This window comes from Myotis davidii, unplaced genomic scaffold (assembly GCF_000327345.1).
Source record: "Myotis davidii unplaced genomic scaffold, ASM32734v1 scaffold591, whole genome shotgun sequence".
In the NCBI taxonomy this organism is placed as follows: Eukaryota; Metazoa; Chordata; class Mammalia; order Chiroptera; family Vespertilionidae; genus Myotis; species Myotis davidii.
In genome coordinates, this window is record NW_006284340.1 from 4055575 (window position 1) to 4081059 (window position 25485).

General features: G+C 41.3%; 1 protein-coding gene across 1 annotated transcript in view; it reads right to left on the minus strand.

Moving 5' to 3' along the window:
* PAPPA2 (pappalysin 2) overlaps positions 1-25485 on the minus strand; it is a 226291-nt gene that overhangs the window by 88009 nt on the left and 112797 nt on the right. The window contains exons 8-11 of the mRNA XM_006754525.2: positions 23453-23581; positions 17539-17630; positions 13590-13783; positions 11031-11177 (exon numbers count right to left, since the gene is read on the minus strand). Of these exons, the coding sequence (XP_006754588.1) occupies positions 11031-11177; positions 13590-13783; positions 17539-17630; positions 23453-23581 (562 nt within the window). The remainder of the gene's footprint in view (positions 1-11030; positions 11178-13589; positions 13784-17538; positions 17631-23452; positions 23582-25485) is intronic.

Consider the following 25485-nt stretch of genomic DNA (forward strand, 5'->3'; position numbering starts at 1 on the left):
CATTATAGTGTATCATCTATATATTGTATGGTATGTTCAACATTGCTCTTAATTTCTGTTGAGAAGGAATTCCACCTTTCCTGGTGTTATCTGGGAGTTACATTGTTAGAACCTGTGTACATTTCCAGCTTTTTTTTCAGGTTCTGAAGGTGATGAAGCCCAGGAAAACTGTCCCTGGAGTAAAAGTGAGGTCCACATGGAATGGCAGGGACCTCCTCTCAAAAGTAAATCATGTTTTCCATTTTCACGAGAATTCTTCCTTGTCCGCAGACTAAATTTCCCCAAGTCTTGGTGGTGTGTTTATAGTGTTCATTTGCACTGCTGGCTTAATTAGGGGGATTTTATGATTTGCAGTGGTTGATGGAGCACAAGTCTCCCTTCTTCCTCTCCTCCTTTGAGGGAAAGACCAGCAACACTCTCTTTTTACAGTGTCTTTCCTCCCTTTTTCATTTCCCCTCTTTGACGTAATAAATATTCCTTTACAACTTAAGAAATATCCAGACCCATAGATTATGTATGGCTTGCAATATGAGGTCCTTTGTCCCTGGCTGGATGAGGGCTAGACATGAAACACACGGTAAGGTAACCAATAGCCTCGCTTCTCGCAAAGCCCTCAACTCTAGCTGCAAAGGACATCAAAGTCCCCTGGGAACGCCCACAACTTCTTCCTTTTCACACACCACAAAAGAGACCGAGTGCTGGAAGAAAGTTCTGGGTTGTTTCCTGAACCAGGAACCAACAGAGTCTAAACATGGACCTGGTGGCTTTTCCCCAAAGGCCTCAGACTTGAAGAGTGGGGTGGATTCAATAAGGAACAAGAAGCCAGTTTCCCACCTTCAGTTAGGGTCCCACGTAGACACCACCCACATGAAACTAATTGGGGTAGGTCTGATGGTGTGGATTTCTCTGTCCTGAGGGCCTGTTCCCAAAACCTCCAACTCATTTTACATCTTCCAGAAATGTGTCTCCTTGCTCTAAGGGTCTTTGAATAACAATCACTTTGAACCCTGGAGGCAGCTCCTGGTGGCAGTGTCCCTCTCTGAGCCTCAATTTGTGGAATGTGACTGTGCCAGGATTTCCAGGCCCTGGCTCTAGCAGAAAAAACACAGGTGAGACTTACAAAGGAGACAGAGGCAGCGGAAAGCAGAGATAAACAAAGCAAAGAAAGGCAAGGATCTGATAAAGGTATAAGATGCCCACTCGGGTATCTCTTCTCAGAGCGACACAGAAGAGGGAACTAAATTCCATTCTCATCTAAACAACAAATAGGCTCCCTAACAGCAGCAAGTAAGTACTAACTCTCTCATACAGCTGTTGGGCCCTCAAAATCAGAGGTTAGTTTGAATCTGCACACATGTGTCTAATCAATCTGAGTGGGATAAAATGGACCAACTATGTTCACCATTCTAGAGAGAGGGCTGGCTAGGCAGACCCCTGGGTTTGATTCTGAGCTCCCGCTTAACTCTCTGGGTAAATCTGAGCAACCCATCATCTCTCCTCTCTAAGCCTAAGGTCCCTCTTCCCCACACCTGAGAAACAGACATACTACCAATCTCACGAGGCTACTATGAAGATGAGATGAAATCATCTGAAAACGCATAGAACAATGTTTATCATCTAGTAAGGGCTCAATGTTCAATAATTCTTATTTCAAAAAAAATATTTCTATTTTGTTTATACTTCAGGAAGACAAGGATAAAAAAATAAAATTTTTAAATGAAATATATATCCGCATTTAGTATCTAGAGAATTGTGATTTTCTGAACTGTATATACTATTTTAAATTGGTCCTTATAGAAATGTGAGTTGCTACTCTAGGTTCTACTTCCATAGAAACTGGCAATATTTGAGGCTCTTGGTTTGGAATGTATCTCTATAAGTGGAATCTATGAAAAATACATTATATACACATATATAACTCTTTTATGAGACTTTTCAGGAAATTCAGTTCAATATACAGTTATTAAAAACCTACTTTTGCCTGGCCTGTGTGCCTCAGTGGTTGAGTGTCGACCTATGAACCGGGAGGTCATGGTTCAATTTCAGGTTGGGGCACATGCCCGGGTTGCAGAATCCATCCCCAGTAGTGGGCATGCAGGATGCAGCTGATCAGTGATTCTCTCTTATTATTGATGTTCCTCTCTCTCTCTCTCTCTCTCTCTCTCTCTCTCTCTCTCTCTCTCTCTCTCTCTCTCTCTCTCTCTCTCTCTCTCTCTCTCTCTCTCTCTCTCTCTCTCTCTCTCTCTCTCTCTCTCTCTCTCTCTCTCTCTCTCTCTCTCTCTCTCTCTCTCTCTCCCTCCCTCCCTCCCTCTCTCTCAGACACACACACACACACACATATATAACATACTTGTGTTATACATATAAACTTCTAGAATTTACAGTAAATTAGAATATTAAATGTGTATTCCTTATTCAAACACAGAATATTTTTAAAAGTTATCTTTCCATAGCCAAGTCACAGCTATTTTAATACATATAATAGTCCAAACTATGTTTACTTCATAAAAAATAAATAGTGAATTTTGTATCCCTAGATATGAAAGATAGTCAGTGACTGAAGCAGAAAATTTGGCCACATGAAGCTTTTACTAATTCTACCCCCATGCCAACTTTGGCATTACAAGTAGGACACCCTTCTAACTGCCACACAAAGTGCATTGTCTGAATAGCTGGACCTACCCCCTTCAGGACAAAGCACCTCAGGTACACCTTTAGGGAGATTACTCAGTTCTGAAAGGAGCATCTGGCATGCCCCAAGAGAATAAAACAGCAAGATGCCAAGAGGGCAAGAGAATTGTAGCTTTATCTATAAGGTTTTATTATTTGTCTTAACAAGGAGACTAAATTCATGTAATACATGGGCGACATAAAATGAATTTGAACATGGCTCTTATGAAGAAGGAAAACTATAGGTGGACATCAGAAAGGAGGTGAGATCTTTTAGAAAAATGAGTGATTATCGGGACTGCGTAATATTCTCAAGACAGAGGCATTGTCAATGAAATTAGCTCAGTGAATCCATTGCAAAATACTTTGAAACAGAGAAAACATAAATTGGAAGGATGGCTGGCTGGGTGGATGGATGGACGGACGGATAGTTATGGACAGAAGTAGAAAACCAGTCCCACACTCTCAGTTGCTTTTTCATCCAAAGCTTGCATATTAACCACCAGCTCTAACTTTTGGCCACTCATGAGGGAAAAGCTGAAAGAATGTTTCCCTAGCACAGAACTGTTTGGGCTTAAGAAACCCTCTTCAATGTGTCTGCTGGGTAGAAACAATATACTCCCAAGCCAAGCATTTCAACTTCCAGGTCATCCTCTGTGGTGGTCACTGGAGAGTAGACCCTGAAACTATACCACAAACTTGAAAAGAATCTTCTTTGAGGTTTTAGGATGCTTTTGGTTAGTTACAGGGTTGTTATTATTTTTCCTGTGCCTTTTAATCTTCATTGATCTATGGCACTTCCTGACCCAGAGAGAATGGGGAGGCCCTTGAGTAGGATGAGGTGGGCAGACATCCAATCTGGTTGTGTCGCACTTGACAGTTTGCCAAGTGTGATCCCATGCTGTGCCAGAGCCTCCATCAGGCTTGTTGGGTTTCTACTCCTATTTGAGATTTTTGTTCTATAATATCCCCAGAATATAAAGGTTATATTATAGACATGGAAAAAGCAGGATTCTGGTAGCTTAAGTGACTTCCTCTAGCTAAATGCAGAGAGGCAGGAATTTAGGTTTCCAACTTTGTTCTGTATTCTTTTGACTGCCCAATGGTTGTTAATTTGGGGTGCACAGGAAATCACAGATTCCTTAGAAAATGTGTTGACATTTGTGTCCCTTCTACCTCCCAAAATGAAGTCACACAAACACATAGGCCTAAAAGTTTCATTCAATTTCAAAGAGCTAATAGAACCCTTTGAAAGCCATTAGCAGTCCAACTGGGAGGGAAGTTGTCAAAAGAAATTAAGAACTCCTGCACTACTGGTTGACTCATATGTCTTTTTGTAGATGAAAAATGATCAAATATTGGAAATATTATATGGATCCCCCTGATAACATTGCAGTCTGTGTAGATTTCAGAAATTTGACAAGGGAGAGATTAACTTTCAAAGTTTTAGGGAATTCAGCTGAAATCCAAATTTAACAGATAAAAGAAAGGTGTGAGGCAACTAGCCTCTTGCCACTGAGCTGTCTTGGCAGTCTCCATACCAGAGGATGTGAGTCAAAATGCGAGGGAGTTTTGAACCTAGTTTAACTTCATTCCCTTGTCCAAACCCCTCTCTCTCTTGGTATTGGTCAAAACCCAGGTGATTTCCTGTGTTGTTCCTTCAGAGTACAAGTGAGGCTATAAACACCGTGAGCTTATGTGGCTCTTTTTTTCAGAAGCGTGAGGTCATTCTGTAAAGTTAACAGGGAACCACCATGATGACCCTCACTGTCCAAGGGGAGACATTTGAAACGTGTGCTTTGGCAAGTCAGTGGAAGGTTTCGGATCAGAATCAACTCATTGGCTCAATTCTTCCTAAGAATTTTCCTCATCTGTGATTTTAGACATTAGGGCTAAATATGTAGAGACTCCGTGTTAGAACTCGTGGGACTGGGGGGTATCAGAAACAGACAACACCAAATCTTTAGTGAAGACTGTGGTCTGTCCCAGACTCCCTCCTTCATGACTGAGCACTCTGTTTCTGGAAACTGGCCTCAGAGAAGAAAACCATTACAAGGTCAGGCCACTTTGCTGGAATGGAGGAGAGGAGAGAAATCCCTGTCCAATGGCCTTTTGATAGACGTGAGTGGTATATAGGTGGGTCAATTCAAAAGCACTATCCCAGCTCCTGTGGAATGGGATGCTGATGGCTTCATGTGGCTATTTTTCCCTTTGCCTACTCCTATTTATTTCACTCCCCTATGGCTGTTGATCCCAAGGAAAGTTCTTGATCAATCTTTGCATGGAACACTTCATCTCAGAGTCTGAATCTTGGGGAAACTCCTCTTTTGACAAAGTCTGAGCAAGAGACAAGGTATTATGGAATATAGATGGAGAGAGTCCTCTTGGGAACAAGAATGCATAGGTGAGGGGATGAAGGAGCACTCTGAAGAATCAGGCAAGCTTCCTTCTGGTTAAAAAAAAAAAAGTGCTATCTCAATTATTCATGATACTGGGAGTCTGCTCAGTTGTCATGTCTAAGCCTGTAACAGCTTCCATGAAAATCAATAAAAAGTTAGATTAGCAGTAATCAGATAGGAAAGTGGACAATGAGTGCTTTACTCTCTGGGGATTAACTGTGTAGGCACAGGGACATGCCCTTCCTCTTTCAATATACCAGGCTAGGTTGGGATAAAAATAAAAAATCATATATACACAGTCATCGTTGCTTTCTTGGGATTCCCCAGGCAATGCGGGGAACTGCATAGGTTAATTTTCCAAACAGAAGATTTTCTTTTGAAAGGCAAAAGCTTTTTAGAAATTTCAATCACGTGTCCGGAAATAATTCCAACATATACTAGAAATCCTGCCTTCCTAAATAGAGAATTCTCTAGCTAGCTGACATTCTACATTTCTATCTTGCTCTGGGTGCCACAAATGCTCTTGGATGCCAACTGTATGTTGAGCAGCAAGGCCCTAAAGCCATCAATGGATATAACTATCTTTGCCCTTAGCATCTGATGACCTAAGACTGTTCTCTTATTAATAATATGTGTTTATCTCATTTTTTAAAATATACCATCAAGCTTAAAATAAAATGCAGACCTGGAATGAATTGTTTAGTCCAAACACTTCATTTTAAAGCTAAGAAAACTGGTGCCCAAGAAAATTATATGATTTATGAAAGTCTCTTGACTGGTTAGTGGCAAAGACAGTGTTTTAAATACTGTTTCTCTGAGTACATGTTTCCTCCCAATTTTTAAATTCCCTACTAATTTGTTGCTCCTTTTCTATGCCAGACTGAAAATTCAGAAAACTAATATAGTTAGAATTCCATGCAAAAGTAAACAGTCTCTAACAAAGGGTCTAGTCAACTTTCCTATGAATAAAGTCAAAAAATTCAAAGTAATAATTGGACTTGATGCCTTCTACACATAAGCGCTTTTTTTTTTTTACTAAATCATGAAGTTTGGATGTTTTTCTGGATGGTTGAAGTAATCTCTAAATAGAGTATTGTCACCTGACTGATAAAATTAAAAAGAATTAGAAGGATTGTCTGATTTAGGAAAAACAAACAAAAACAAAATTTTAATATCAGAGCAACGAGTAATTTTTTTAACATAAGTATGTCTTAAATATAAAGTAGGACTTATTTACACTTAAAATTTATTCGCTGTTTATCTGAAATATTTTTTTCTGCAATCTGAAGTTGAAAAGTATAAGAATGCACAATAAAAGAAAAGAACAGATCAAATAAAGAAAAACAGAGAACACTAATAAAAAAGAATAAAGGAATGGAGGGAAGGATATTATAGATAATTTTAACAAACTAGAGAAAGAGAAATGTTAAGGTGGGTAGACACTTTTTGACCAACAAATAGAGAATACACATTTCTAACACAAACTGGTCCTTAATTTCTGAATGAATAAAGGCTCACTATTTAGTGCTTCCTAATAAAATGTAGGTCCAAGAAGAAGAGGAAAAATAAAAATCTCCGTAATGACACACAGCTAGCACAATAAAGTTGTGATAGTCTGAAAAATCAGTGCTAGAAACAAACAAAATGCTTTTAAAAACCCATGATTTTAAAAAGAAATTATGAGATATTTTAAAATACTTAGGGCATATTGATAATGAAAGTTCTGTATGCTGACATTCATAGGCTACAATTATTGGTATACTTTGAGGGTGGAAATTAAGGAACAATGAAGGATTATTGTTCAAGGATTCAATACAAGAAGGTAACAAAGAATGCAGGTGTAAATCCAGAGACACCGGAAGAGAAGAAATGCTAAAGATAAGAATAGAAATCAGTGAGTTATCAAACTAGAATGATAAAAGAAAGAAAACTGAAAACTAGTTTTGAAGAAATCCCAGGCACGAGTAATCAAGGAGAAAAAAAGAGAAAAAGAAAGTCCAAAAATATGTAATATAAAGGGACTGATAACTGTAGCTAATATAAAAATACATTATGAACAACTATCAGTACTAAATTTGAACATGTGGAAGAAATTAATACATTTATGGAAATATCAAATAGTCCAAAATTAGAAATGAAAAAGTTAATATTTTAATAAAAGCCAAAATCATTTAAATGACAATCATACATCTTTTCTCTAAGAAGCCCAGGCCCAATTGGTTTTATAAGTGGGTTCTGCCAAATTTTGAAGGAACAGGTAACTCCTATTTGATACATGTCATTTCAGAAAATTAGAAAAAGGGGAAACTGTCTAATTTTATAAGGCTTGTATAATCTGAATATTCAAAAAAGAAAAATATAAACTAATTCCACATAAGAAAACAAATGCAAAGATCTAAAATAAAAATTAACCAATAAAATCCAAGAGTATATTTAAAAAAAAAAACAAGTTTACTTCATGAAGGTAAAAATGATTTGATATCTAAAAAGTAAAACAAATCTATCGATGTGATTCAACATAATGATGGATCAAAGGAGAAAAATCACGTGATTATGTCAACTGATGAAAATAAAGTGTTTGATTATTTCCGCTCACATATACCAGTATGTTTTTCAAGAAGCAGAAGAAGTTATCTAAGGCTTATTCTGAAATTTACATGGAAAAGTAAGTGTTCATAAATAATAGCTAATGCAATTTTTAACATGTGCCAACAATGAAGGGGAGACATTCTCTACTAAGTATATTTATATAGTGAAAGTTATAGAAATACATAGCCAGCATCGTACTCAAAGGACAAAAACTACAGCATGTCCCTTAACCATCTGAGTGCCAACCAATATCCTAGGAACTATGCTAAAATTGCCAAGGCATTTTTGCTGATTTTACAGCAGCTTAGGAAAAAAATTATGAATCGCCAGTAAATGAAGTTACATATTCAAAAACTTAAGGAAACCTTTACTACATTGACATATTTAGCAATATCATCATCACTAATGAAAGCAGACTTAGAACTGGACGCCATTTCGAAGCTTTGATAGCGTTCCCAGCACTTTTGGTGAAAGACAGGAGCACGATCGTGCTCCCCGGCACTCTAGGGGTGAGCATCGAGAATAAAACAGGAGTGTCCACTTTTGCCACTCTAATCCAACATAGTAGTGAAAGTCCTAGCCACAGAAATCAGACAAGAAGAAGAAATAAAAGCCATCAAAATTGGAAAGAAGAAGGAAAGCTGTCACTATTTATAGATGGCATGAAACTGTATATAGAAAACCCTAAAGATTCCACCAAAAAACTACTAGAACAATCATGATCAGTGACCAATTCCATCACTTCTTTCAAAGTCTATCACAGATTGATGACTGTATCCCTGCCCTTTGGTTCATACAGAGACAGAAAAGTATGTAGTTGTGTTGCCCCCATCTCCCAGTGATAAAACCACAGGCATCTTACAAAAATTGATAATCAGAAGAGGAAAGTTGCCAACAAGAATAAAAGTGCAGCAAACAAACAAACAGAACAACAAAAAAAGAAAAGATAATGGTGGAGGTGAAATCTGAATTAAAGGTAAACAGAGTTATAGAAGTAATAGCTGACTGCGGTAATGCTGGGGCCACTGCCATTGGAGAGATTCTAAGTGTCCAGCCAGAGGAGCTCAGTGAATTTGAACTTGTCAATGTGAAAAAGAAGTGGTGCTGACAAAAAGGATGGAGATGCCCAGAGGGAATCAGTGCAAAAAAAAAATCACCTTAAAAAAACCCTCAGAATTATTTTATAATCTTGAAAGCTTAAAAAGGATAAATATTTTTCTTCAAAGAAAACTCCAGGTTCAAATAGCGTCACTAATGAATACCTCCCAAATTAATACCAACCTTGCATAAAATATTCCAAAAAATTGGAGAAAAAGAAAACTTATTTTTGGAAGTAAAATCTAGCCTTCATCATAAAACCTGACAAAATGGTAAACTATAAGAAAATTGGGAGCCAAGCTGTAATGAACATAGATGAAAAATCACTTAAAATATCCACAAAATCATTTCCCAAATTACTGACAAAGGATTATACATCACATCACCCTCAAGTTGTTATTTTTGTTCCAAGTGTGTAAGATTGGTTCACATTTAAAAGTTTATCAAAGTCAAGATAGTGACAGGACAAAGGAGAAAATAATAAGAACATCACAGATGCAGAAAAGCATTTGATAGAATAAAAACTGCCTTTTGACTGAAAACTATAAAATGTTAAGAGAAACTAAAGATTTAATTAACTGAAACAACATATTAGAAGAATAATATGTTAAAAAGAGCAATCTCTCCCCAAATTGACATAAATTCAATGAAATCCCAATTAAAATTGCATCAGATTATTTTTTTCACATGTGGAACTGAAGCTGATTATAATATGTATATGGAAATTTAAAGGAAAAAAGAAAGTTTAGAACTTACATTATCAGATTTTAAGACTCATCAAAAACATTCAGGAAGTAAGAGTGTAATGTTGATGCAAGAACATACAGATCAGGAGAACAGAATAAAAAAATGAATAAGCAAAACAAATTGAAACCAGAGGGGGATCCTTTACATGCCCTTAATTTCAGAATGGCTGAAATTAAGGTGTCAGGTACCACATTTGGTTAAAATGTGAAGCAATTGCAATATTCATAAGCCTCTGATGGCAGTACAACTACTGTGAAAAAATAAGTGGTATTATCTATTGAAGCTGGTCAATTGCCTATCTATGATCTAGCAGTTCTAAATACACTCAACTAGTTCTGTACATTCACCACAAGTAGTGTACAGAAAGTTTATGGCAGAACTATCTATATATATATAAAAGCCCAGCGACTGTTATGATGGAATGACCAGAACAACTGGTGGCTATGATGCACTCAATGCAGGAGTTGCCCTTTGGTGGTCAGTGCGCTCCCACAGTGAGAGTGCCGCTAAGCCAGAAGCTGGGCTTACGCTGGCGAGTGCAGCAGTGGTGGCAGGAGCCTCTCCCACCTCTGCGGCAGCACTGAGGACCCCTTGGGGGATGTTTGACTGCCGGCTTAGGCAGATATCCTCTGAGGGGTCCCATACTGCAAGAGGGCGCAGGCCGGGCTGAGGGACACCCCCCCCCCCAATGCACAAATGTCATGCACTGGGCCTCTAGTTTGTAATATAATAGAGAAAAACTAAAAACAATCCACATGCTCATCAATATGGATAAAGTGTGATGTATCTCTGCACTGGAATGCGACATTGTAATGATGAAAGTACATACTATAAAGGTTCTTACAAGAAGTTTAAAACCAGACAAAACTAACCTACCGTGCTAAAAGTCCAAATAGTAAAAATCTCTGTGGCGTAATAACTGAGGAGAATAACAGAACCTTTTGCAGGTGATGTTAATATTCTGTTTCTTTTTTTAAATATATTTTATTGATTTTTTTTACAGAGAGGAAGGGAGAGGGATAGAGAGTTAGAAACATCGATGAGAGAGAAACATCGATCAGCTGCCTCCTGCACACCCACTACTGGGGATGTGCCTGCAACCAAGGTACATGCCCTTGGCCGGAATCGAACCTGGAACCCTCAAGTCCGCAGGCTGACGCTCTATCCACTGAGCCAAACCGGTTAGGGCTAATGTTCTATTTCTTGATCTGTGTGGTGGTTAGAGTGTATACTTGGCAAAAATTCATTCATCTGTGCATTTCTGATCTTGGCACTTACCTGTATGTCACACTTCAATAAACTACTTAAAAAGAAGCATAAATTTCAAAAAGAGGTGAAAACAAATCCAAAATGTAAACACACTGAGATGACAAAAGGAAATATTCTGACAAGCCATTCCAATGAATCATGTTTAAACACACACATACACATATGTGCACACATGTATGCATACATGTGTATAAACACATGCACAATCTATCTGCAGCTTTCATAAACAAAACACACACACACATATGGGCCACTTACTTTGAGCCAAACCTCATCCTCTCTCTCCAGACTACCTTCTAGCTGCTCACTGCCTTCCTCCCGAGATCTGTTTCCACTGGGGACACAGGGAAGCCAGCCAGGAAGGGGACGGTGGTTCAGTAAATCTGGATGGTAGGATGTGCAAACCTGAAATGCAATTTCAACCAAAAATTAAATGTGGAGGATGAGAGATTAGACAAGGAAACTCTCCAGCTCAAAGCCAAACTTTTCCTTTTCTCTGAGTGTCTAATAGTTGCATTATTGGCAGAACACTTTTCTCAGTGTAGACCAGTGGTTCTCAACCTTGGCTGCACATTAGAATCACCTGGGAATCTAATGAGGCCCAGAAATGAGGATTTTAAAAAGATTCCCATGTGAATCTAATGTGCAGCCAAGGTTGAGAACCACTGGTGTAGAGCAGGGGAAGACAACCATTTTGGGCCGGGGAACGGTGTCACTGTCCCTCAGACCATTGGAGGGCCGGACTATAGTTTAAAAAAAAAACTATGAACAAATTCCTATGCACATTGCACATATCTTATTTTGAAGTGAAAAAACAAAAGGGGAACAAATACAATATTTGTATTTGCATGTGGCCCGCAGGCCGTAGTTTGAGGACCCCTGGTGTAGAGGAATGTCTCAGCCATCTCCATTAGCCTCCAGAAAGAACTTGCCTGGATAGAAAAACACATGTGCCAACTCTCAGCCCACCATCAACCAGGGGATCTTGCCCAAAAATAGTCCTGGCACATTCAAGGCAACTGTTTCTGGAATTAGCCAGGAAATTGTGTCCAGGATGATGGTTAGATCTTTACCTTGCAGGACCTACTTGCCATAGGAGAGAGGCTACTGAGTCAGGGAACTGCTGAGCATTCAGATGGGCAAAGGAGCCAGAGGTGAGAAACTTCTCCCACTTCACTTAGGGAAGAAGGACCACTAGACTAAAAGCCACTTTAAAAAACTGTCACTAAGAACCTCCCAACTTTCCTGGCTTCCTGGGCACCAGAACTCTTGAGAAAAATGCCAGAATTGGGTTGAGGGAGTGGGGCCAACATGGCTAATTGCCTATCCATATCTATTTCCCCTTACTTTTATATTAACAAACTCCAGTTTTGTTTCAGGGGACAGTGTATCTCACTATAAATGCTCATCTCCTCAGGGTCCCTTACAATTAAGAGTGATTAAGTGACCTGGATCTGACCAATAAGATGTTGGTGGAAGTCTACAGTGTTGAACTTCCAGGAAAGCTGCCATTTTCCCAATAAAAATAATAGATGCTAGCCTGCACTTACTTCCCTTCTTCCTTCTTGAAATGCCTACTTCATGCCTTGAAGAACAGCAATCATTTTACCAGCAAAAGGAAGAAAGTTGCAAGCCAAGGATGCAAAGAACTAGACCCCAGGAGACATCTGGGTCTTTGACGAGTTTCCAGAACTGGAGCGGGAACCTTAGTTGGTCCCTCAATCTCCTGGGGATGTCTCCACAAGTCTAAAATCCAGGGATTTCACCCTGGCCTAAAATACTTAGAGCATTAAATCTCACTTCTCTGGAAAGAAATGTATTACCCATTGTTATGATGAATGGAAGAGTTTATTTGGCAACAGACACACCTGAAATAATAGCTAACAGCCAAGCTCTTAAATCTGCTTTTCAATATTCAACTATAATTCATAGAAGTCAATATTTATAGTCCTCAGAGGTTCTCCTATTTATTTAGATGGATATTCTAAAAAAAAAATGTACACAAAAGATTTGTTCTTAATACTAACTCCAGAGTTTCTTCAATAATAAGAATTCTTTAAATCAAATTATATTTTGCTCTTTAACATATATTTTATTTTTTAATATATTTTTATTGATTTCAGAGAGGAAGGGAGAGGGAGAGAGAGAATCAATGATGAAAGAGAATATTTATTGGCTGCCTCCTGCACGCCCCCTTACTGGGGATTGAGCCTGCAACCCCGCAACCTGGGCATGTGCCCTTGAACAGAATTGAACTCGGGACCCTTGAGTTCACAGGTTGATGTTCTACGCACTGAGCCAAACCAGTTAGGGCTTTAATATATACTTTTAAAATTTTATTTGATCTTTGTAGTAAATCATTGAGTTGAACGCAAAACAATTAATATACCCATTTTATGTATGAGAAAACTGGGGCACAGAGAGGTTACGTGACTTTTCAAACGTCACATAGTAATAGTAATAGTTATACTGGTGGATCTGGTAGTATAATCCAACAACTCAGACTCTTTCCTGCTTCTTCTTCTTTTAAAATAAATTCTCTCAAACACAAAGCCCAAGTGTAATTTCTAATATGTGTACTTCTAAGGTTCATTTTAAGTTGGTTTTGTATACCTGGAAGCCAACCACTGCATAGTCAGATGAAAACTGACGAGAGTTCCTGGGGGGAAGGAGGGGAAGATTTGATTGCCAGTCTAAAAGCTTTTCTAGACTAGCTTATCTTATTCTTAGTTCAGTAAGGACCAAATGTGATGCCAAAGTCAGGAGAAAAATGTCAGTTCACAATTTTGTCAGATTGACTCTTCTCGCTTAACTTACAGTGAAATGAGGTTCTCCTGTTACCAAGGAAACAGGACACTTGTTCTTGTCTTCATAAGCAGAGTAAGCATGGGTAGCCCACTGATCCAGGTATCCGCTGGGAGTGTAGAGGCCACAGTCTATGAGGCTGGTTTCCTTCTCAAAAGGTTCACATATCCCATCTCCCTCAAAGACATAGCACAGGCTTGGCTCTCCTGCCAAAGAATATCATATGACATTTGAAAGTGTGTTTTTATATGTCATGTAAAAATACATTTTTTTGCCAACCCATTAGAGAATCCCATAGTTGACAGTCTAAATGCCCACCCCAAACATGCAGACCACACACACACACACACACACACACACACACACACACACCCCCCTAAAGAAGCAGAATTCTTTTCAATTGGGAAAATGGTAGAATCCACCTATATAATAAAGGTATAGAAAGGGGTGGGATTCGGGGGGAAGAAACAGGGAGGAAAAATAGTGGCTGTGGGCTGGATGAAGAAATAAATTTTGAGGAATAGCTGAGCAAGATATTTAGGGGAACCTGGTGGTATTAGAAAAGTGGATAAAAGAAGGAAGAGAATTTAAATAAATTATATGATGTTTTAGGTATTTGGGTCCCTTTCATAGTTTTTGAAATATTAAAGCATTTGAGGGATTGGTTCTCAATTACTTTTCACTGCTGAATTGTGCATTTTTAATTCATTATGCAACTGATCTGAAATTGGACAATTTGGGCTCCAGGTTTACAAGGGTTACTACCTACTGTTTCTTTTAGTATCACAGCAACCATGTGAGGTATGTGTTTTCTGATGTTTTCATAAATAAGAAACCTGAGTCTCAGTGATTTTAAGTAATTTGTCAAAGTCCCTTGATTCATAAGCCATAGAGCTTGGATTTGAGCCAAGCTTACATTATGGGGATAATGGGTTCCCATTACTCCACCCTGCCTCAAGCTCAGACAGGACTGTCCCATACTCGCTCATAGGGTAACTCCAAGTCAGTGGTCGGCAAACTGCGGCTAGGCAAACCGCTGTGGGCTCTAAGTGAATAGCACTCAGCTATTGCTCTGTAAACTAGCTTCAAATGTAGAAAAATGAGATGCAGTCATAAAGCCATTTATTAAGTTCTACTGCTTTTTCTACCAAAATGTGGGACAATTGTTATTAGCAGCACAATTCTAATTTTGCACTTCTACTTTAACTGCACATGAAAACAAAATCACGATTCAAACTAAAGCAACCCATAGGTACACACTCAATACATCATTACTGAAATGTACCATTACTATACCAGTCATTTTAATTCTTCACAGCAATTCCACAAGGCTTTTCCAGTAATTTTCATGGCTCATTAACATGTTTATTAATCATTTTTCCTTAATAATTTATTCAAATCTAAGATCCTTCTGTGGTAAATTGAGCTTTACTTGCCAGGAATAAGCCACTGTTCCAAGGACTTGGTTCTAAACCTATTTGGGGCTTTAAATTCCTGCATTTAATTAAACCTAGGGCCTGTTCAAATCACTCCCCAAAGCCAATATATGTGTATTTAGAATGACTTCCCCATGATGATTTTCTCTCTCCCTCTCATTAATAGATACATATACTACATACATATTTATGTACATAAATGTATATATTTTAGACATAAGTACATATATGTATATCTTTTATAATGTATATATTGTTTATAATATTTATATTTGTTTTGTTTTTCTACTTATTAACCAGTGACTGTTTCTTCTTGCTTCTCTATATTTTTTTATCACGTACTTAAAATTTTTTCCTCTGTCTTTTTCAAATCCACCTAAAAAATAACAGAGACTTTTAAAACACATTTCACAATAATTTATTCAAACCTAATCTTTGGAGAAATAATGAAATAGAACTATATGCTTAGCCTACTAGAAATGTACTACTCACTAAAACAGATGTCTGACTGTGGAATATATCATGTTTAACTTCACCCTGTAAAAGTTAGGTGTAATCTTACTGGAGTTAGAGACTCAGGGAATATGAGGCAAACTTAAAGGGATCAGATGTGATAGCAATCAAGTGAGGTTGGTTCTGAAGTCAAATGAGATTTGAGCTGCACTGGAGAAGGCACAGTGTTTTGGGAGCAGAGAGGAGAGAGAGAGACTTATTGTGTGTGTTCAATATAAACCCTCTATGTATGACAAAAAGAGATGCTGCAAACAGAGGTGGGATTAACAAATAGTTGTGTGCACAAGGGGGCAGGTAGTGGGTTTGGCATATTCTGCACATCCAGGCCACATCTGGAGTCTTGAGTTCCTTTCTGGGCATTGACCACATGACGCATGACAGGTCAGGGTAAATGGGGAAGCGTCTGGAAACCTAAGCACCTGATGAGGCATTTGGATTGGAAAGGAAAATAATGGGGAGGCATTTCTGAATGGTAGTCAAATCAAACTGTGTAGGGGGAATGATCCTCTGCAATTTCGCAGCAAGAAGAAAGCACCCGACTAGTATTAGGAAAGCTGTGTCCAGGGCCTGGGTCTGCAGGGACCTTGCTGTAATGCTATGGATGAGTGGCTGAAATGCTCCCAGCCTCAGTTTCCAAACCAAGGAGAGGAGAATTTAATGGCAGATAAAGCCATTTTTAAATAGAACAGTATGGTCGAAACCGGTTTGGCTCAGTGGATAGAGCGTCGGCCTGCAGACTGAAGGGTCCCAGGTTCGATTCCGGTCGGGGGCATGTACCTTGGTTGCGGGCACGTACCTTGGTTGCGGGCACATCCCCAGTGGGGGGTGTGCAGGAGGCGGCTGATCGATGTTTCTCTCTCATCGATGTTTCTAACTCTCTATCACTCTCCCTTCCTCTCTGTAAAAAATCAATAAAATATATTTAAAAAATAAAAAAATAAATAGAACAGTATGGTTCAAGGTGCACTATTCACTGCTAGAAGTGTGTAATAAGACCTACATACAGGGGCCCATCTCTCAGGAGCTGTAGAAGGAAGCTGGATGCACGTCACCACTGGCCTGTATCCAGGCAGGGAGCAGGGTGTCTCTAGGCTCATATACTTGTTAGATGGATGGAAGACTACTAAGATCCTATGATTTTACGACTCTGTTCTAGAGAGCAGGGGCATTTGTGTGTTCTGTACAGTACTTAACACCTTAATAAATTCTACATAATTATAATGATAGCCTACTTTATCTTGAAATTTAGGGACATGAAAATACTTTTAAATGCACTATTTATTTAAATAACTTTGCTCAGTGATTATGCCCACAGAATCAATCACACAATGTATGCAGATGGGAACGGGAAGACAGTCTACTTCTAAGAAGCCTGCTGATGACAGTTTTTATCAGAATTGGGAAAAGTGTGCTTGGTGGCTTCTCTGAGTGGCAGGAGTCTAGGATCAAAGCCACCTCATTCTAACTCATTACCAGTGATTCTCCAAGATCAAGAAATGTTATGGCCTGCAGTCATGCTTCATGATCTTATCCGTGAAACACAGCACTCACTCCCTTTGGCTTAGAATGATCCCTTAACTTATTTTTCTATAGAATCCATAATGATTGGGCCACTTTGCTGACATTGATATTAGACATGAGGATCCAGGAGAAATCCTTGGCGACATTAATCTAGGGGGCAGTATAACCTAGTGGTTTAACATGCAGATGCTAGAGCCACACCTCCTTGGCTCAAATTCTGACGTCACCATCTCTAGTTATATAAAAGAAAGCAAGATACCTAAGGTCCCTGGTCCTCGGTTTAGTGACCTTGTACTTAGAGTAGGGATTAAATGAGATAATGTATGTGAAACAATTAGTGCCTGGCACACAACAGACCTATCAAATGTCATTGTCTTTATTATCATCATCACTAAGCTGTACGGTACAGGATATCACAAGTTCACAAAAATAAGACATGAGGATACCTCTAAACCTGGGACATGAGCCTGCACAGGTGTTCCTAAACTCACCTGCACAGTTGAAGCCTTCCTCAAGGTTGCATGTCCTTGAGCAGCCGTCTCCGCTCAGAAGATCTCCATCGTCACACTCTTCCCCCAGGTTCCTAGAAATAAAAACAGACATACACATAGAAAATGGTTTCTCTTTCTCACTACCATCATTTTAACTTCTTTTGTATATTAAAATGTACATGTATGAATGATTCCACCTATACATAGAAAATAAAGAACAAAATAAATGAACAAAACAAAAGAAGACGCATAGATACAAAAAACAGACTGAGGGGAGGGGTGTCGGAGGCTGAGTGAAAAAGGGGGAGGTATTAAGAGTACAAATTGGGCCCTAGCCGGTTTGGCTCAGTAGATAGAGCATTGGCCTACAGACTGAAGGGTCCCGGGTTTGATTCTGGCCAAGGGAACATGCCCGGGTTGTGGGCTCGATCCCCAGTAGGGGGTATGCAGGAGGCAGCCTATCAATAATTCTCTCTCATCATTGATGTTTCTATCTCTCTCCCTTCCTGTCTGAAATCAATAAAGAAATATATTTTTTTTAAAAAAGAATACAAATTGGTAGTTACAAAATAGTCAAAGGGATGTAAAGCACAGCGTAGGGAATATAGTCAATAATTTGTAATGACAATGTATAGTGCCAGGTGGGAACTAAAAATATCAGGGGGGAGGGACACTTTGTAAGTTAAAGAGTTGTCTGACCATGAAACTTATATAAAATAATATTGAATATCGACTGTAACTGAAAATTTTAAAAACTGCAAGCTGGAAAAAAGTGGGAGCTAGGAGAATGCTTTCACACACACACACACACACACACACACACACACACACACACGCATTAAGTATATAATTATAGAATTAAGCAATGACAGTTGATTGTAATGTCCAGTGGAAATTCCTCTAATGCAAAGTAGCTCATGGCTCAGAAACATCCAGAAGACCCATGAGGGTCCTAATGGTGTTTCTAGTAAGTTGTCTTGAGCTAGAAAATGCCAACCAGCTTGTTATGAATGCAATCTGAGAAGTAGTGGATTTGGTGAGGAGGAAACTGCTTGTGATAGGTGGGTCTGTTTTCTGTTCTTTTTATCTATTTGTTTTGTTCCATCTATGTGCAGTTGTGTTAGAGTTAGGATTTTGTAAGAGTGAAGTCTGTCTATATACCAAGGGACACAGCAGCCAATTGCAGCCTTCCCTCAGTCCAGGCATCTCTAAGGCTGTCTTGCTCCCTATTACCACTTTGTGGCAGTTAACATGTATTGCAGGGCAGAAACATACAGAATGGGGCAAAAGTAGGTTTACAGATGTTCCTATCCTATATAATAAAAGCCTAATATGCAAATTGTCCCCTCAGGCAGTCATTTGACCAAGAGTTCAACTGCTCACTATGACGTGCGCTGACCTCCAGGGGGCAGTGTGGAACATGGCAAGTGTCCACAATGTGCTGCGACCTCTTGCCAGCTACCTGGGGGCAGTGGTGATGGGGACAGAGGTGCAGTGAGAATGCCAGGTGTCTGCCAAGCTTGCTCTCACTCTCCCTGCTACCCTGCCCCTGGTGCCAGGGCTCGTGCGCCAGGGAAGCACGCCCCCTCCCACCACCCCCGCGCTCAGGTGCTGGGTGCCCACGAGGAGCCCACCCCAAACCTGCGTGACCTCTTCCAGGTGAGCTGGGCTACAGCCACTGGGACCACAGGGGCCCACGCTGTGCCCTGGCCCATGGCGTCTAGCTGCGCTCACTGCATCTCCACACGAGGACTCAGGTGCCATGACTCAGGAGGAGCGGGATGCATGGGGGCTTGGGGGCCCAGGTGCTGCCCAGGGCCCAGAGGTTAGTTGGGACCTGCCCTTCCATGCCAGACACTCGCACTTTGATCACCGGCCAGGCCTAGGGACCACACCCATGCACAAATTTCATGCACTGGGCCTCTAGTGGAAAATAATACAAAAATAAATAACAATAAATTGTTTTTTGCATACTAACAACTGTAAACTAACTTTTGCCCCATCCTGTACTGGGAGAAGAAAAATATCATTTTTGTTTTGAACCTCAAAAGCTAATACAATGAGCACCTAAATTTGGATTGAGATGGAGAAGTTAGGTTAGAATGAGGGGTACATGAAGCATGTTATGGGAACAAAATAGATAAACTTCGGTTAAAGCCACTTTGGAAGAACCAAGATTCAGCTGTTGTAAAATGGATTGAGGGTTTCCATTGTTTCTCCTTGACTTTTTATCATGTCAAAAATAGACACACATTTTAACTCAGTATGCAAAGGGTTTTGGAATGCTCAAGTTTTTCAGACCCAATTCATCACTAATAGCTACAACTATTGTTTAAAGTATACCTCCTCACAGTGATGGAATGAAGATTAAGTAATTAGACATGAAAATGCTTTGAAATAAATTAAAAATATGATATAAATGCAATCCTATCTAATAAAAGAGAAATATGGTAATTGGCGTATGACCGATACCCTTCCCATTGGCTAATCAGGGCGATATGCAAATTAACTGCCAGCCAAGATGGCGGCCGGCAGCCAGGCAGCTTGAAACTAACATGAGGCTGGCTTGCTTCAGTGACGGTGGACTCCAACGTTCCCCGCCTGCCGCTGCAGGCCTCTGAGCTGCAAGCAACTATGTAACAAACATAGAAGCTAAACAAAACCCCAGAAACCTGCCCGGCTTCAGCCAGCAGGATCGCAACATTGTAAGCAAAGGCCAGAAACCTACTTTCAGCAGTGGAGGCCTAAGAGCTGGAGCCAAGCCTCAAAGCTAAAGCTGGCCCAGAATAAAAAAAAAGAAAAAAAGGAGCGGTTGGGAGCTTCAGTCACCCCCAGCCTGAAAACAGCCCTCAGCTCCTCACCCAGACTGGCCAGGCACCCCAGTGAGGACCCCCACCCTGAAGGGTGTGTGACCAGCTGCAAACAGCCATCATCCCCTCACCCAGGCTGGCCAGGCACCCCAGTGGGGACCCCCACCCTGATCCAGGACACCCTTCAGGGCAAACCAGCCAGCACCCACCCATGCACCAGGCCTCTACCCTATATAGTAAAAGGGTAATATGCCTCCCAGCACCGGGATCAGCGGAGCCACGAGGCCTCCCAGCACCGGGATCAGCGTGACAGGGGGCAGTGCCCAAACCCCCTGATCGCCCTGCGGCTCTGTGTTTGACAGGGTGCGGCGCCCCAACCCCCTGATCGGCCCTGCTCTGTGTGTGACAGGGTGCAGCGCCCCAACCCCCCCACCCCCACAGGCCCTGCTCTGTGTGTGACGGGGTAGAGCCATAACCTCCCCATCGGCCCTGCCCTGAGTGTGAGAGTGGCGGCACCCCAAACCCCTGATTGGCCCTGCTCTGTGGGTGATAGAGGGCGGCGCCCCAACCCCCTGATGGGCCCTGCTGTGTGCGTGACAGGGGGCTGCGCCCCATCCCCGATTGGCCCTGCTCTGTGCGTGACAGGGTCCCCAATCGGCCCTACCCTGAGCGTGACTGAGGGTGGCATTGCAACCTCCCGATCCGCCCTGCTCTGAGCATGACAGGGGGTGGCGCCCCAACTCCCCAATCGGCCCTGCTCTGAGCCCGACCAGGGGCTGCACCGAGGGATTGGGCCTGCCCTCTGCCACCCGGGAGCAGGCCTAAGCCAGCAGGTCATTATCTCCCGAGGGGTCCCAGACTGCGAGAGGGCACAGGCCGGGCTGAGGGACCCCCTCCCCCCCGAGTGCACAAATTTTTGTGCACCGGGCCTCTAGTTGTATAATAATCATATTTTAAATGATAAGGTGTAAATGGAGAAAAGACAGATGATATATAAAAATAACATAATTAAGGAAATTAAGGAAACTTCAAGTTCATTTTCATCTTGAAGATAGTCTAAACAATATAAGCATACTGTATATCAGCTCATATACTGCTGCCTAATAGAAATATAATGAGACCCATATTATATATACTTTTCAATTTTCTAGAAGTGACATTAAAAAGTAAAATGAAACAGGTAAAATTAGTTTGAACTATATTTCATCTAGTCCGAATATATCCAAAATATAGCATTGTCAATAATTAAAAAATCATTACTAAGGTACGTTACATTATTTCTTTGAATTCTAGGTCTTTGAAATCTGATGTCTATTTTTCACTTACAACACATCTCAATTCAAACACCTAATCGGTCTTCAGATTTCTTAAAATCTATAGTTGAAACGGTAGATCCACTTACCCAAATTGCTTCAGAGAAATTTAAAGTTTTTTAAATAACTGAATCAAGTTTTGTTTTTTTGAACTGACTTCAAATAACTTAACATTAAATGAAATTCCGTTTCTTAGTTATGACTGCCACATTTCAAAGGCTCAGCAGTCACTCTGGCTAGTGGCTCCCATACTGGGCAATGGGTAGGCCCTCTACAGCCTTTGTCTTGGTAGTCTTATGGATCAGTGGTTCCCAAAATGACAACTTCCAGCTTTTAATTAAAAAACTTACTTAAACTAGAGTCTGAGCATGACTTCTTGGGGACCTGTGATTCCCTCAGAATGAATTTGAGTTAAAAGGTGGATTAAATAATTTGCAATGGCTCCCTCTTGTTTTATGTGTAATTGGGAACCTCCAGCTGAGACAAAGCAGCAATTCAGAGACATCTTCCTGCTGGATGGCAGAACTAAGTGAGACTCTTTACAAGAGGGAATATAACGGGAGCTTAAAGGTACATTTTGATAAGGAGCCATGGGAGGCCCAGTAGCCAGGCAGGTACTGCCTCAGGTGAAGCTGCTTCAAGGCACAGGAAAGAATGTGCAATACCAAGTTAGGAAGAGGGGCCTTAACTCCTTTTGCCCAGACCCCCAGGCAGATGTGGAATCATGGGACCTCAAGTCAGCTGCCATCAGAGAACAGCTGTAGGAAAGGCTACAACATAGGACAGAGTGTTTTGTTCAAGGAGGGCTCCACCTGGGTAGCAATGGGGACCATGCACCCCAAACACCTCCATTGGTGGGCAGCAGACTTAAAAAGAGGCAGCCAGAGTGGGGAACACATCAGCCAGACTTACTCTGTGCACAGGCAAGGCTTCCCCAGGGAGAAATTTGATTGTGATGGGGAGGGGAGAGAGCAGGCAGCATGCAGAGACTGAGTGAGGCAAAAATTGGCAGTAAACTAGTGAGGTTTGGGTATTCAAGTAACCTCAATCACCTCCATATATTACTGAGGTCTGAGAGCATTTGGTGTTTATACTTTTATGAAAAGCAATAGGCTTACACTAAAACTTAAGGACCTTAGGAGACTGAGAAGATAAACAGTGTTTAGTAATTGCTAAACAATGGGTTGGGATCCCAAGAGAAGCTATGGAATTGCTTGCTATTAAGGCTTCATGATACAATATATTTTCACCTGGTCTAGGGATTTAAAAATAAGCTAGGTTGTTAGCATGCAAAATCTAGGACAAATCACGGTCTCCTACTCCCAGCAGCTTGTGTACATGGCAGGTGATGTCAGAGGAGCATCCAGGACAGGTTGATATAGTGTGACCCCTGGGACATGGGGGTTTTCTGTGCTAAATTTGGGAAAGTCCCAGGCAAACTAAGTGATTAGTCTTCTAGGTTGATATTGCAAAAGGGCAGCAGATAAAGGAACATAGAATGTAACCTTCTTCCCTACAAATGCCTTCCCTGGACCACAGTTCTCTGAAACCTTAAAAGCCACCCACCCACCCCCTAGAATCAGCCTATCTCAGTATTGTGGGGTCAGATCTAAATAAAAGTGGGTCCCTCCTGAACTATGCAGGAATGTGAGTGACCTCACAAGATCACTGCCAGGTCCCAGAGTATCCTCTCACTTTCTTTTCCAAAACAACTCCCACTGAAACTGGAGGCGGACCCTCTCGCTCAGAGCAGGGGCCCTGCTCTCACATTCCCATGCACACAGCACTCACCTGGCCACCTTCCCATCACCGCAGTAAGGAGCTCCATGAATGTGGATCAGAGGCGGCGAAGCTTCTCCCAGCTCTGCTCCTGCCACAGCTTGAACTTGGTACTGATACACCTCCCCTGGTGTGACCTCCCTGTGGAAACGAATGGGCTGTGACTACCACACCCAGAATGTTTATAGGAATTTAAAATAAATGCTATGGGGAGCATGAATGCTAAACACATGCCATATTTTCTGAAAGCAAAGACCAGGGCACACAGTCTCCCACAGCAGCAGAATGTTTAAGGCCACATTCATTTCGGTATTCCCAGTGCATCCCACATAGTGAGTATGCAGTGAATCAAGGCTGAATTAACACTGAACTAACAGTCACACAAAATCTAGGAGGGTGGTATTTCCAGTGTATCTTTACCATGTTGAAAAGTAACACCAACTATTGAAAAGGCAGTGTATTTGCAAAGTAAACAAAGAAAGGGAAGATGAAACTTCAGAGTATGCGCTCAGCAAGGCCCTTCGTGGATTACAGGTTTTTTTGTTTGTTTGCTTGCTTTTGTCTCTTGAGAAAATTCTTGTCTTGGGTAGACTGAATCCATAGGGAATCCTCAGGAGAGCACTGTCTCCTAGGAGGTGAGGACACCTTCCATCATTTTGGGGATGCAAGAAACTCAATAATTAGAAATGTGTTCAATTACTTCCCACCTCTGAACCTGTCAAAATGCATATACTCCAGGTGTGGAGTTGCATCAGTTGCAGCATAGATGGAAGGAGTCTACCAGGCTCTCTCCAAAGTCCACGTGCACAGACAGGTGGAGAGCGTGAGGTACAGGACATTTAGAAGGGGTAGGGGCTTGACTGGGAGACTGCTGGTTCCAGAAACAAAGTCTTCCTTAATCTTAATTTAGTACAGTGCCTGCCCTGGAAAACTACTGCCAGAGTCCAGGTGGGCTGGTGGGCTGGGAGTGCCTTCAGAGGCATGATCTCAAAGGGTTGTTAGGACTTGCACATGTGGCCACTGGGAATGTCCTGCCAGAACCTTCTCCACGCCACCAGGCTCTTCACCTCAGCCACAAAGTGTCACCCTCTAACTTGACGCTGCCACCACCAGACAAGAAATGTCATAGGGTTTCAAAAACACCGTTAAAAAACTCTGTACTGGCTTTTAGTTGACCTATATAATAAAAGGCTAATATGCAAATCCACCAAACAACGGAAGACCAGTCGCTATGATGCGCACTGACCACTAGGGGGCAGACGCTCAACACAGGAGCTGCCTCCAGGTGGTCAGTGCACTCCCACATTGGGAGCGCTGCTCAGCCAGGCTCAGCTGGCAAGCGCAGCGGTGGTGGCGGCGACCTCTCGTGCCTTCGCAGCAGCACTAAGGATGTCCGATGACGGCTAAGCCATCAGTCAGACATCCCCTGAGGGCTCCTGGACTGCAAGAGGGCACAGGCCAGGCTGAGGGACCCCCCTCCCTCCTCCGAGTACATGAATTTCATGCACCGGTCCTCTAGTTTTAACAAAAAAGATGCCTAAATATTACAGACTTTTACATTTCTAAATTAGCTGTCTCTGGGGAAGCAATCTTAGATATAGAGTGCCAGGTATTTTCATAAGCAAATCAATCCTGATGGCTTCTCTTTCCAGGGAAGTTTCTGTTGGACTTCTCATCCAGCCACGCATAAGTCTGACATTGTGCTATGGCTAGAAAAGGATGGGGAGGGGGTCCTAACCTTCCATGATGAAACTTTGTAAAAGGCAGTCTGTTACTAAGGAAAGGAAACCAAATGAGACTTGGTCAGAAAATTAGATTTTAATTCTGAGACAACCACTAACTAGCTCTGTTCAACCAAATCACAGTTAAGCTAGGTTTTCTAATCTACAGAATGGGATACTATCGACCTTAAAGAATGTGTATGAGCATGTGTGTGCATGTGTGCGCACGTGTGTGTGTTTGTGTGTATGTGTATGTATGTGTGTGTGTGTGTAGATATCAAGTTATTTAATGAGTGTCATGTTAACTGCCCAATTAGAGAAGCT